Source organism: Oncorhynchus clarkii, chromosome 15 (assembly GCF_045791955.1).
Source record: "Oncorhynchus clarkii lewisi isolate Uvic-CL-2024 chromosome 15, UVic_Ocla_1.0, whole genome shotgun sequence".
In the NCBI taxonomy this organism is placed as follows: Eukaryota; Metazoa; Chordata; class Actinopteri; order Salmoniformes; family Salmonidae; genus Oncorhynchus; species Oncorhynchus clarkii.
The window spans coordinates 33,622,337-33,636,805 of record NC_092161.1 but is presented as its reverse complement, the minus strand read 5'-3'; the positions used below and the strand labels follow the sequence as shown (position 1 = coordinate 33,636,805).

Here is a 14,469-nt window from a genome sequence, read left to right as displayed (position 1 = left end):
AAAGGTGCTTCAAAAAAGTACTGAGTAAAGGGTCTGAATACTTATGGAAATGTTATATTTCAGTTTTTATTTACTTATAAATTAGCAAAAATTTAAAAAAAATAGTTTTTTGCTTTGTCATTATGGGTTATTATGTGTAGATTGATGAGGGGAAGGAAACAATTTAATAAGTTTCAGAATAAGGCTTTAACCTAAGAAAATGTGGATAAAGTCAATGGGTCTGAATACTTTTCGAAGGCACTGTGTGTGTGTGATAGATATATACGCTACCATTCAAAAGTTTGGGATCACTTAGAAATGTCCTTGTTTTTGTCCATTAATATAACATCAAATTGGTCAGAAATACAGTGTAGACGTTAATGTTGTAAATGGCTATTGTAGCTGGAAACGGCAGATTTTCTTTATGTTTATGGAATGTCTACATAGGCGTACAGAGGCCCATTATCAGCAACCATCAGTGTTCAAATGGAACGTTGTGTTAGCTAATCCAAGTTGATCATTTTAAAAGGCTAATTGATCATTAGAAAACCCTTTTGCAATTATGTTAGCACAGCTGAAAACTTGTGCTGATTTAAAGAAGCAATACAACTGACCTTCTTTAGACATGTTGAGTATCTGCACCATCAGCATTTGTGGGTTCGATTACAGGCCCAAAATGGCCAAAAGCAAAAACCTTTCTTCTGAAACTCATCAGTCTATTTTTTTTCTGAGAAATGAAGGCTATCCCATGTGAGAAATTGTCAAGAAACTGAAGATCTCCTACAACGCTGTGTACTACTCCCTTCACAGAACAGTGCAAACTGACTCAGAATAGAAAGAGTGTGAGGCCCCGGCACAACTGAGCAAGAGGACAAGCACATTAGGGTGGGTAGTTTGAGAGACCGACACCTCACAAGTCCTCAACTGGCAGCTTCATTAAATAGTACCCGCAAAACACCAGCCTCAACGTCAACAGTGAAGTGGCGACTCCGGGATGCTGGCCTTCTAGGCATGATGGTCTGTCATTTCTCTTTGCTTATTTGAGCTGTTTTTGACATAATATGGACTTGGTCTTTTAACAAATAGGGCTGTCTTCTGTATACCCCCCCCATCTTGTCACAAAACAACTGATTGGCTCAAATGCATTAAGAAGAAAAGACAATTCCACAAATTAACTTTTAACAAGGCACACCTGTTTAATTGAAATCATTCCAGGTCACTACCTCATGAAGCTGGTTGAGAGAATGCCAAGAGTGTGCAAAGTTGTCATCAAGGCAAAGGGTGGCCATTTTGAAGAATCTCAAATATAAAATACATTTTGGTTTGTTTATCACTTTTTTTTAGTTACTACATGATTACATATATGTGTTATTTCATAGTTTGTCTTCACTATTCTACAATGTAGAACATTTTAAAAAATAATGAAAAGCCTTGAATCTTGTTTTCAGGGTTTCAAAACCAAAGATGGATACCTGGTTGTGGCTGCGGGCAACGACAAGCAGTTTGTCAAAGTGTGCAAAGTAAGTAGCATGACCCTTCATGCATTATCAAACAGCATAAAATACATAATCTTGCAATTTCATATTGGGCTTAAATATTACTTTTAGTTAATCTTTTCTGTCGCAGTTTGCTATTATGGTTAGTATTTCACAGTGCTACTAGTATCACTGAACTGTCACCCAGAATCCCTTCCAAGTGACTTAGTATAGACTTTGTGTTTCCAGATGCTAGGCCTGAATCATCTGTCTGACGAGCCCAAGTACAAAAGCAACACACTCAGAGTGCAGCATCGCCAAGAGCTGCTTCACATCCTCTCCCAGAGGTAAAGCCTCCTTCTTCACAGTAAACAACGTTTTTTTTAAAATCGGACTTATGGCAATTATTACATTTTTTTTAGCTAGAGGCTTTCCTCATCTATATTCATGTGTTGTTTGGTAAGTCTGCAAGTTCTCAGTTTGGCCAGAGAGCCTGTAACGGATGTGGCGTAGAGAAAAGGCAACAGGACACAGAGACCATCACACAGATGTTTTCATCTGCCCTCCCTTCTAGTCGCTTTGTCATGAAAAGCACTCGTTGGGCCCCAGGCCCGGTCGGCTGTTTCCTCTCTAAGGGGTCAAGGGGCGTGATGGGATCGGAGGCATTTAACAATGGGACGTTATCTAATACCACCGGAGGAGGGTGACTCGTTACATGACACTGACCGTGTCCGAAATCTGGCTTGTCTACTACTTGTTTAAACTGCATACTGTGTACTCATTTTACTGCATACTATGTAGAATGTACTGTTAAGTAAAAACTAATGAAGTAAGCAACAAATAACATTCTAGTCTCATGCTACTTAGAATGTGTCAGCTAAGGCACAATTGTGTTGATTCCCGCCAATCGTTCATTTTGGTACAGTGCATCCCCAGAGCTGATTGTCAGCTGTGGTCAGACACACATGGGTCTCAAAATACAATTCTCTTCCTCAATATGTCCAGATAATTGTACTAGATCAAAAGCAGAAATTAGTATGACATCCTGGCATTTAAAGCATACACATTTTTTTCAGTTTCACTTACTATAAAAAAAAAAAAAAATGCGAAAATGGCTGCTATTTAGAATGCTAGTATGGGTATTCGGACATGACCTTATCGGACAGCAGTGTAAAATCAAATCAAATTATATTTGTCACATACACATGGTTAGCAGATGTTAATGCGAGTGTAGCGAAATACTTGTGCTTCTAGTTCCGACAATGCAGTAATAACCAACGAGTAATCTAACCTAACAATTCCACAACAACTACCTTATACAAACAAGTGTAAAGGGATGAAGAATATGTACCTAAAAATATATGGAGGAGTGAAGGTACAGAACGGCATAGGCAAGATGCAGTAGATGGTATAGAGTACGTTATATACATATGAGATGAGTAATGTAGGGTATGTAAACATAAAAGTGGTGTTGTTTAAAGTGGCTAGTGATACATGTATTATATAAAGATGGCAAGATGCAGTAGATGATATAGGGTACAGTATATACATATGAGATGAGTAATGTAGGGTATGGAAACATTATATTAAGTGGCATTGTTTAAAGAGGCTAGTGATACTTTTGCATAAGTTTTTCCTTCATTAAAGTGGCTGGAATTGAGTCAGTATGATGGCAGCAGCCACTCAAATGTTAGTGGTGGCTGTTTAACAGTCTGATGGCCTTGAGATAGAAGCTGTTTTTCAGTCTCTCGGTCCCTGCTTTGATGCACCTGTACTGACCTCACCTTCTGGATGATAGCGGGGTGAACAGGCAGTAGCTTGGGTCATTGTTGTCCTTGATGATCTTTATGGCCTTCCTGTGACATCGGGTGGTGTAGGTGTCCTGGAGGGCAGGTAGTTTTCACCCGGTGATGCGTTGTGCAGACCTCACTACCCTCTGGAGAGTCTTACGGTTGTGGGCGGAGCAGTTGCCGTACCAGGCGGTGATACAGCCCCACAGGATGCTCTCGATTGTGCATCTGTAAAAGTTTGAGTGCTTTTGCTGACAAGCCACATTTCTTCAGCCTCCTGAGGTTGAAGATGCGCTGCTGTGCCTTCTTCACCACACTGTCTGTGTAGGTGGACCAATTCAGTTTGACCGTGATGTGTACGCCAAGGAACTTAACTTACTACCCTCTCCACTACTGTCCCGTCGATGTGGATGGGGGGGTGCTCCTCTGCTGTTTCCTGAAGTCCACGATCATCTCCTTTGTTTTGTTGACGTTGAGTGTGAGGTTACATTCCTGACACCACACTGAGGGCCGTCTTGTCGTTGTTGGTAATCAAGCCTACCACTGTTGTCTGCAAACTTGATGATTGAGTTGGAGGCGTGCGTGGCCACGCAGTCGTGGGTGAAAAGGGAGTACAGGAGAGGGCTCAGAACGCACTCTTGTGGGGCCCCAGTGTTGAGGATCAGCGGGGTGAAGATGTTGTTACCTACCCTCACCACTTGGGGGTGGCCCGTCAGGACTTCCAGTACCCAGTTGCACAGGGCGGGGTCGAGACCCAGGGTATCGAGCTTGATGATGAGTTTGGAGGGTGCTATTGTGTTAAATGCTGAGCTGTAGTCGATGAACAGCATTGTCACATAGGTATTCCTCTTGTCCAGATGGGTTTGTGCAGTGTGGTTGCGATTGCGTCGTCCGTGGACCTATTTGCGTAGTAAGCAAATTGGAGTGGGTCTAGGGTGTCAGGTAGGGTGGAGGTGATATGGCCCTTGACTAGTCTCTCCAAGCACTTCATGATGACGGAAGTGAGTGCTACGGGGTGGTAGTCGTTTAGCTCAGTTACCTTAGGGGAACAGGAACAATGGTGGCCCTCTTGAAGCATGTGGGGACAGCAGACTGGGATAAGGATTGATTGAATATGTCAGTAAACACACCAGCCAGCTGGTCTGCGCATGGCTGGGGATGCCATCTGGGCCTGCATCCTTGCGAGGGTTAACAAGCAGTGGTTCTCGCTTTCAGTTTTGCGCTAATGCTGCCATCAATCTACGGTTTCTAGTTTGGGAATGTTTTTAATAGTTGCTGTGGGTAGAACATCGCTGATGCACTTGCTAATAGACTCGCTCACCGAATCAGCGTATTCGTCAATGTTGTTGTTTTGGGGTGCGTATTTTTCTTTCTGGCTTCATAAAAGGCAAATCAGGCAAGTGTTTCTTTATCCCGAAGTTCATGTGTGTAGGCGAGTATGCACGCCTGTGTGTGTGGTGAGTGTACAACTGCTGGGGATTGTGGGTGAAGAGAGAGCAAGTGCGAGAGAGAGTGCCTCACTCTTGCCATCTTAGGATATTCTGCGATTGAGGGCAAGGCAGGAAGCTGAGTGCAGGGTCTACATATGACCACATACACTTGCTGGAGTTGTTGTGTCTCTGGAACAGCTCCGGCTGTGGCCTCCAACTCCTCGTCCCCTGCTGTAATTTTGAAAGCTTCACTTTGCGGTCTCTTCAAACCACAACTCCCCCCCCCGCCCTTTCTTCTTCCTCCCCGGCTCCCAGGTTCTTGGAAGAGTTGACAGGCGAGTGGCTGAGGAGGTTTGAGGGGACAGGCGTGCCCTGCGGCCCCATCAACAACATCCAGCAGGTGTTCTCCGAACCACAGGTCAGTCCCCACAGTGCTTTGGCTCACACGGCCTCCGAGTCAGTTTCATCTGAGACTCACCCCCTCCTCTTTGTTATTTTAATTATATTAAATGTTAATCAATACAGGTAAGTGAATTAAGAACAGATATATTTTTTTGCAATGATGACCTGTCAGGAGGCAAGCACAGCAGGTAGGGCAGGGTCTTACAGTTGATCTCTGTAATGACCATGGGTTGTGGGTTCCAAATTCTTCTATTGATATACACAAATAGCTATTGATTGGAAAAGCGAGGACATTATTCTCATATTTAGATTTGGTATGGTCCAGAGGGAGTTGTGAAAATGAACAACCACTTGCTTGCTGCTTGATATCTCGTTATCACCACAGCTCCTCAACCTGGTGTTTGTTATTATGAGAGATCTTCAAAATAGTTACCCCCAACATCTTTAATTGGATCTCTATGCTAAATGAGGGTTGGTAAAAAATAAGTGATTGAAAGAGATTACTGCGGACAGTGTTTCTATGATGACTGAAAAACATATATTTGATCTGTCACAGACATTAATTAAAAGCTTAAATGCTTAAAAGAGTGTAGAAAACTAATGACAAACAAGGTATTATTGTGGATCTTCTGTCCAGGCTGTCATTGTAAATGTAAAATTTGTTCTTAATTGACTTGCCTGGTTAAATAAAGGTTAACAAAATATATACACACTACCCTTTGGGGTCACTTAGAATTTTCTTTTGTTGTCCATTTTTAAAATAACATCAAATTGATCAGAAATACAGTGTAGACATTGTTAATGTTATAAATGACTATTGTAGCTGGAAACGGCGATATTTCTTTTTTATGAAATATCTACGTAGGCGTACCATTAACAGCAACTATCACGCCTGTGTTCCAATGGCACGTTGTGTTAGCTAATCCAATTTGATCATTTTAAAAGGCTAATTGATCATTAGACAACCTTTTTACAATTATGTTAGCACAGTTGAAAACTGTTGTGCTGGTTTAAATAAGCAATAAAACTGGCCGCCTTTAGACTAGTTGAGTATCTGGAGCATCATCATTTGTGGGTTCGATTACAGGCTCAAAATGGCCAGAAACAAAGACCTTTCTTCTGAAACTCATCAGTCTATTCTTGTTCTGAGAAATGAAGCCTATTCCATGTGAGAAATTGTCATCAAACGGAAGCTCTCGTACAACGCTGTGTACTACTCCCTTCACAGAACAGCGCAAACGGACTCTAACCAGAATACAAAGAGTGGGAGGCCCCGGTGCACAACTGAGCAAGAGGACAATACATGAGTGTCTATTTTGAGAAAGAAGACGCCTCACAAGTCCTCAACTGGCAGCTACATTAAATAGTACCTGCAAAACACCAGTCTCAACGTCAACAGTGAAGAGGCGACTCCGGGAGGCTGGCCTTCTAGGCAGAGTTGCAAAGAAAAAACCATCTCAGACTAGCCAATCAAAAGAAAATATAAAGATGGGCAGAAGAACAGAGAGAATGGCTTTTGCTTTGCAACAAAAGACTCCGCTATGCAAGTAACCATTTTGGGTTTGTTCGTAAATTCAGTCTGGCCATCTACTCCGATTTCAGAGCACTCTTGTCTGAGCATGCTAGAGCTCAGAATAACTGACGTATTTACTAACGCTCAAACCCCATTGAATATGGCCGGCGTCAGTAAACTTAGGCAAAAAAGCATAATTAAATTGTTGCCAGCAGCACAGTTACAGTCACCTACGCTCTGGATAACATGAGAACAGCCAAACCAGCTCTGCTAGGGCCAACAAAATGGTCAGAGTGTCATTATGTGTCTGGAAATAGCTAGCAAGCTAGCCAATGTTGGCCAGTTAGCTTGGATGCTTGACTGCCGCTGTGAGGTCAGAATGTTCAGATCAACCCTACTCATAGGCCAGAGCGTCCAGTGTGCGCTCTGAACGCAAAATTCTCTGAATTTACGAACTGACAGTCTGACAACACAGTCACAGTCACCATTGCTCTGGATAACATAACAGCCTAACCAGCTCTGCTAGGGTGAGTACGCAGTACTCGGTCACACACAGTACCAGTCAATAGTTTGGACACACCTAGTCATTTAAGGGTTTTTTATTTTTACTATTTTCTACATTGTAGAATTATTATGAAGACATCAACTTTGAAATAAGACATATGTAGTAACCAAAAAAGTGTTCTAAATATATTTTAGATTCTTCAAAGTAGTCACCCTTTGTCTTGATGACTGCTTTGCACACTCTTGGCATTCTCTCTGCATTCTCTCAACCTGCTTCATGAGGTAGTCACCTGGAATGCATTTCAATTAACAGTAGTGCCTTCTTAAAGTTTAATAGTTGAATTCAAATCAAATTGTATTTTATTTGTCACATGCGCCGAATACAACAGGTGTAGACCTCATAGTGAAATGCTTACTTACAAGTCCTTAGCGAACAATTCAGTTTAAGAACCCCCCCCCCCAAAAAAAGAGTAAGAGATAAGAATAACACATAGTTAAAGAGCAACAGTAAATACCAATAGCGGGGCTGTATACAGAGGGTACCGGTACAGAGTCAATGTGCGAGGGGACCGGTGTTGATAATATGTACATGTAGGTAGAGTTATTTAAGTGACTATGCATAGATAATAACAGAGAGTAGCAGCAGCAAAGAGGGGGGGGGGGGGGAATTCAAAGGTCTGGGTAGCCATTTGATTAACTGTTCAGGAATCTTATGACTTGGGGGTAGAAGCTGTTTAGAAGCATCTTGGACCTAGACTTGGCACTCCGGTACCGCTTGTCGTGCGGTAGCAGAGAGAACAGTCTATGACTAGGGTGGCTGGAGTCTTTGTAAATTTTTAGGGCCTTCCTATGACAACCCCTGGTATAGAGGTCCTGGATGGCAGGAAGCTTGGCCCTTGTAATTTACTGGGCCTTACACACTACCCTCTGTAGTACCTTGCGGTCGGAGGCCGAGCAGTTTGCCATACCAGGCAGTGATGCAACCCATCAGGATGCTCTCAGTGGTGCAGCTGTAGAACCTTTTGAGGATCTGAGGACCCATGCCAAATATTTTCAGTCTCCTGAGGGGGAATAGGTTTTGTCGTGCCCTTTTCACGACTGTCTTAGTGTGCTTGGACCATATTAGTTTGTTGGTGATGTGGACGCCAAGGAACTTGAAGCTCTCAACCTGCTCAACTACAGCCCCGTCAATGAGAATGGGGGCGTGCTCGGTCCTCCTTTTCCTATAGTCCACAATTGTCTTCTTTGTCTTGATCACGTTGAGGGAGAGGTTGTTGTCCTTGCACAACACCGTCAGGTCTCTGACCTCCTTCCTATAGTTTGTCTCATCCTTGTCGGTGATCAGGCCTACCACTGTTGTGTCATCGGCAAACTTAATGATGGTGTTGGAGTTGTGCCTGCAGTCATGAGTGAAAAGGGAGTACAGGAGGGGACTGAGCACACACCCCTGAGGGGCCCCCATGTTGAGGATCAGCGTGGCGAATGTGTTGAACACTTAACTGTAGTCAATGAATAGCATTCTCACATATGTGTTCCTTTTGTACAGGTGGGAAAGGGGAGTGTAGAGTGCAGTAGAGATTGCATCATCTGTGGATCTGTTGGTGCAGTATGCAAATTGTAGTGGGTCTAGGGTTTCTGGGATAATGGTGTTAATGTGAGCCATGACCAGCCTTACACTAGCATCGGAGCCGGTGTAGTACGATTCGATCTTAGTCCTGTATTGACGCGTTGCCTGTTTGATGGTTCGTCAGAGAGCATAGCGGGATTCCTGCTCCTTGAAAGCGACAGCTCTACCCTTTAGCTCAGTGCGAATTTTGCCTGTAATCCGTGGCTTCTGGTTGGGGAATGTGTACAGTCACTTTGGGGACTACGTCCTCAATGCTCTTATTGATTAAGCCAGTCACTGATGTGACTTTGCCGAAGGCAAAGGCAGATTAGCCTTACAAGGCACCCTGATCTTTTTCTGCGAAATCTCAGTTTCCTTCTCCAGCGAATGACGGGGATCTGGGCCTGGTCGGGTGTCTGTAGTATATCCCTCCTGTCCTACTCATGGAAGAAAAACTAATTCTAATCTGAGGTGAGTAATCACAGTTCTGATGTCCAGAAGCTCTTTTCAGTCATAATAGTCGGTAGCAGCAACATTATGTAATAAACAACTCACGAACAACATAATATTTTGTAAAAGAACAGCTCAAATAAGCAAAGAGAAACGACAGTCCATCATTACTTTAAGACATGAATGTCTGTCAATTCTGAACATGTCAAGAACTTTGACGTTTTTTTGAGTGTAGTCGTAAAAACCATCAAGCGCTATGATGAAAGTGGCTCCCATGAGGACCGCCACAGGAAAGGAAGACCCAGAGTTACCTCTGCTGCAGAGGATAAGTTCATTAGTTGCCAGCCTCAGAAATTGCAGCCTAAATAAATGCTTCACAGAGTTCAAGTAACAGACATATTACAACATCAACTGTTCAGAGGAGACCGTGTTTAATTATTGGTTACATGGTTTTAGTTCGAAAATGCAGACTTTTTTTCTTTAAATTATTGTTTTATGTAGGATGCTACATTTTTGACCAGTCCTACCTCTATTAGGCTGTTAAGCCTCATAGCCTACCTCAGCCAGTTAAGTTATTTTATATAGGTCTAGGCTCCGAAGAAATAGACTCCAATTAAGCCCTCTTGTTGTTTGTAAAGTCAAATTAAAATGAAGATTATTGTTGAAATGACACTGACATAACAAGTGCATATCTCTCATGTCGCACATCAAATCGAAACATATTGTCATTCTCTGCAGAGGAACGTTATTGTATTTGACGTGGAGAAAGTGGCCGGGGATTGTAGGCCTGTTGAGGGATAGCTCTAGTGCAAATCCCTGTAATATGGATATCTTCCATACAGGATTCTAGCGTGATCTGCCCAGAAGTGTAGCCTACCGCCTATAGAAATATAATGACTACGAGGGCAGTTTTTCATTAGCAAAGCTGGTCTCATGATTTGTGGAGTTATGGGATATTAGAACCCTGTTGTCTTCACCTTGTAATCTTCCAACTACACGTTAACTAGCTGGCTAGATGGTTTGTCTTTTTCCTGGCATTAGCTTAAATTGCAATTTTATTTCACCTTGTCATGATCTACTTCAGAATGATTGCGTTCTACCTAAGCAGTTTAGCTACAATGCTTGAGCTGGTCCCATGGTTGATGGGTGGTAGACCCCATAGTAGACCCTCTGCATTATTGTGACTTAATTGTCTTCCCATCTTAAACCTAAGCATGAGTACACTCAAAATATCTGACAGTTAGTGGAGGCTCTTCAGATGAGTGTATTTCATAGAAATAGTGAAACATTAAAGGTATCCTTTTAGATATATATATATATATATTTAGAACATTAACCGTGTGTAGGTAGATATGTGTGTAGGTACAGTTGAAGTTGGAAGATTACATGCACTTTTTCAACCATTCCACAAATTTCTTGTTAACAAACTATAGTTTTGGCAAGTCGGTTAGAACATCTACTTTGTGCATGACACAAGTAATTTTTCCAACAATTGTTAAGACAGATTATTTCACTTATAATTCACTGTATCACAATTCCGGTGAGTCAGAAGTTCACATATACTAAGTTGACTGTGCCTTTAAACAGCTTGGAAAATTCCAGGAAATTATGTCATGGCTTTAGAAGCTTCTGATAGGCTAATTGACATAATTCAAGTCATTTGGAGATGTACCTGTGGATGTATTTCAAGGCCTACCTTCAAACTCAGTGCCTCCTTGCTTGGTATCATGGGAAAATCAAAAGAAATCAGCCAAGACCTCAGAAGAATAATTGTAGACCTCCACAAGTCTGGTTCATCCTTGGGAGCAATTTCCAAATGCCTGAAGGTACCACATTGAACTGTACAAACAATAATACACATGTATTAACACTATGAGACCATGCAGTCGTCATACCGCTCAGGAAGGAGACGCGTTCTCTCACCTAGAGATGAACGTACTTTGGTGCGAAAAGTGCAGATCAATCCCAGAACAACAGAAAACGACCTTGTGAAGATGCTGGAGGAAACCGGTACAAAAGTATCTATATCCACAGTAAAACGAGTCCTATATCGACATAACCTGAAAGGCCGCTCAGCAAGGAAGAAGCCACTGCCATCAAAAAGCCAGACTACAGTTTGCAACTGCACATGGGGACAAATATCGTAATTTTCGGAGAAATGTCCTCTGGTCTGATGAAACAAAAATAGAACTGTTTGGCCATAATGACCATCATTATGTTTGGAGGAAAAAGGGGGATGCTTGCAAGCCGAAGAACACCATCCCAACCGTGAAGCACGGGGGTGGCAGCATCATGTTGTGATGATACTTTGCAGCAGGAGGGTCCTGGTGCACTTCACAAAATAGATGGCGTCATGAGGATGGAAAGGTACGTGGATATATTGAAGCAACAGCTCAAGACATCGGTCAGGAAGTTAAAGCTTGGTCGTAAATGGGTCTTCCAAATGGACAACGACCCCAAGCATACTTCCAAAGTCGTGGCGAAATGGCTTAAGGACAACAAAGTCAAGGTATTGGAGTTGCCATCACAAAGCCCTGACCTCAATCCTATAGAACATTTGTGGGCAGAACTGAAAAAAGTGTGTGCGAGCAAGGAGACCTATAAACCTGACTCAGTTACACCAGCTCTGTCAGGAGGAATGGGCCAAAATTTACCCAACTTGTGGGAAGCTTGTGAAAGGCTAACTGTAACGTTTGACCCAAGTTAAACAATTCAAAGTCGATGCTACCAAATACTAATTGAGTGTATGTAAACTTCTGACCCACTGGGAATGTGATGAAATAAATAAATAATTATCCTAATGTTCTGACATTTCACATTCTTAAAATGAAGTGGTGATCTTAACTGACGTAAGACAGTGCATTTCTAGTAGGATTAAATGTCAGGAATTGTGAAACTGATTTTAAATGTGTTTGGCTAAGGTGTATGTAAACGTCTGACTTCAACTGTAGATGTGGAAATACAGATACAAATCTTTTGTTGCAAGTTGGGGGGAGATTTCACACCTAGCTCGGCAATTAAACTGTTCTTTAGTAAAGGTCGAATTGTCTATTGTTCAGCTAATTGCCCATCCTGCTAGCTTGTGAATAACTAATAATAATACATTTTCCACATTTAGCCACAGTCAGCCCCAACCAAAAATTAATACATTTGGGCACAGTCGATAGCGTGCTGGACTAGAATGTTGAGGTTTCGAAACCTGCTCCCTGCAAGTTTCATTACATTATTATGCCGGTCTAAGAGCAAATAGCCTGGATTGTTACTCCCATCTGGTTCCTCGCTCTCTTCCACACGTCATTCAGCACGCTTGTGGGCGTGCTGGCAGGATGTACTGTTTTTTATTCTGTAAATATGAATTACAAAGCAGCCTTTACTTAAATCATGTTTCTAGTCTATTGCATAGATACAATGTGTAGGCATTCATGTCCCAGGGGCAGGAGTGGTAATTGTATACATTGTTGATTGTATAATTGTAATACATACATGCAGACACAGTTTGAGTTTGATACACCTGGTATTGGACATGACAGATAAGACTTGCTAAATAGCCATTTTCGTAAATTAACTTTATGACAAAAAAAAGGCACAATCGTTTGTCTCTACATTAACTAACATATTCCTCTCAATTGTAAATTTTTTGCTTGACTCGTTATGACATTATAACTTACATTTGCGCAGGAAAGCAGAGTTCAATAAAGAGCTACTTTAATGCACACACGGTGAACTACGGCAACCCACTTACGGGTGCTCAACCCAAATGCCCCAGACACAGGGAAACGAAAACAGTCTAGCACTAAATACACAAACATGTACATCTAATGCAAACACCAGGGTTGCAATAATCAATCCCGCACAAAGAACCAGGCGGGCCGGCTGACTAATAAAACCTCACTAATTATAACCAACTCAAAACAGGTGTACTCAATAAACACACAAGGAGGGGGAGAAAATAATCAGTGGCAGCTAGTAGGCCGGCGACGACGACCGCCGAGCCCCACCCGAACGGGAAGGGGAGCCACCTTCGGTCAGAGTCGTGACAATGGTCTTGCCTACACCTAGCGAACAGTTATTTAAATTCTATGAGAAAAAAATATAACATTTTATTTGGAACGGCAACCCACACAAAATTAAACGTCCGTATTTATATAATGAATATGAATTTGGGGGGCAAAAATTATTATATATTAAAGCATTAGACATCTCACTAAAGGCTTCAGTCATACAGAAGATATACTTAAATCCGAACTGTTTCTCTAGAACATGAATAAGAATATCTCATTCCATGTTCAAAAGTGGCCTTTTTCGCACTTTCAGTTATTTGAAAGGGAAATCCTCTCCCAAATATCTCTATTTTAAATCAAGCCATATAAGGTTGGTTTCAGTTTCAATTTAATCCACCAGAAAAAAATACAAACAATTATACAGCAAATATTGTGTTTACCTCAAATATACTAATAGATTAAATACCATTATTTTTTGAAAAAGTATTTAAAAAGCTATATTCTTTTGTAAATGATATCATAAATAGGACATGTGGAGTTATGTCACACATGCAGCTAACAAAAATATATGGAAATGTCTGCTCTACCAAAAATTACATCCAACTAATTGCAGCATTACAGCAAAAATGTAGAGGATAGTGGAAGGGGGAAAAAGTAAGGCGCTTAACCCTGCATTAAAGACCATAATTGGTTACAAAAATAATAATAAAATAAATGAATAAAAAAGTACAACAGTTTAATTTAAGGACCAAAATATTTAGAGCTGGGCAATATAGATTGCAAAATAGTTGGGAAGAGATTTTCGATGTACCGATTTCATGTCACATTGTTTATGAACTGATACGCAAAGCAAAGCCAGATTCAAAACGTATAATTTCTCTATTGAAATGATTATACAAAATTCTTGCAACCAATAGAATGTTATGTGTGTGTGTGTGTGTGGGAGGGGGGGGGGGGGGGGATACAACCTCCTCAGCACTGCAGATTTTGCTGCAAAGAGACAAAATAATTAGATCATTTATTTTTAAGTACTGTCCATATGTAGCTTGTTTTTGGTCACAGGTCCAGGAATGGCTGAAGAATTGCAATATTTACCTGGAGCTAACTGCAGATAGCACTACTGGATGATCTGAAAAGTCATAGTCAATTGATCAATAATATACATTTAGCAACATTTATTTTTGAAATTCTCTATCTGTAAAAAGGTTCAGAACTTTTGTGAAACATCACAGCACAGTTGAAAAATATATGGCAAATAGAAATCCAAAATGGATTGTGTTAAGAGTTAGATGGGATGGGTTGAATGGAGCTAAAGGTTG

The 14,469-nt window shown here is 41.4% G+C and overlaps 1 protein-coding gene across 2 annotated transcripts in view; it reads left to right on the top strand.

Annotated features, from left to right (window-relative positions):
- LOC139367229 (succinyl-CoA:glutarate-CoA transferase) overlaps positions 1-14,469 on the top strand; it is a 164,626-nt gene that overhangs the window by 60,501 nt on the left and 89,656 nt on the right. For both annotated transcript variants that reach the window (XM_071105449.1, XM_071105451.1), the window contains 3 exons: positions 1,428-1,499; positions 1,704-1,801; positions 4,990-5,092. In XM_071105449.1, coding sequence (XP_070961550.1) covers positions 1,428-1,499; positions 1,704-1,801; positions 4,990-5,092 — 273 coding nt within the window. The remainder of the gene's footprint in view (positions 1-1,427; positions 1,500-1,703; positions 1,802-4,989; positions 5,093-14,469) is intronic.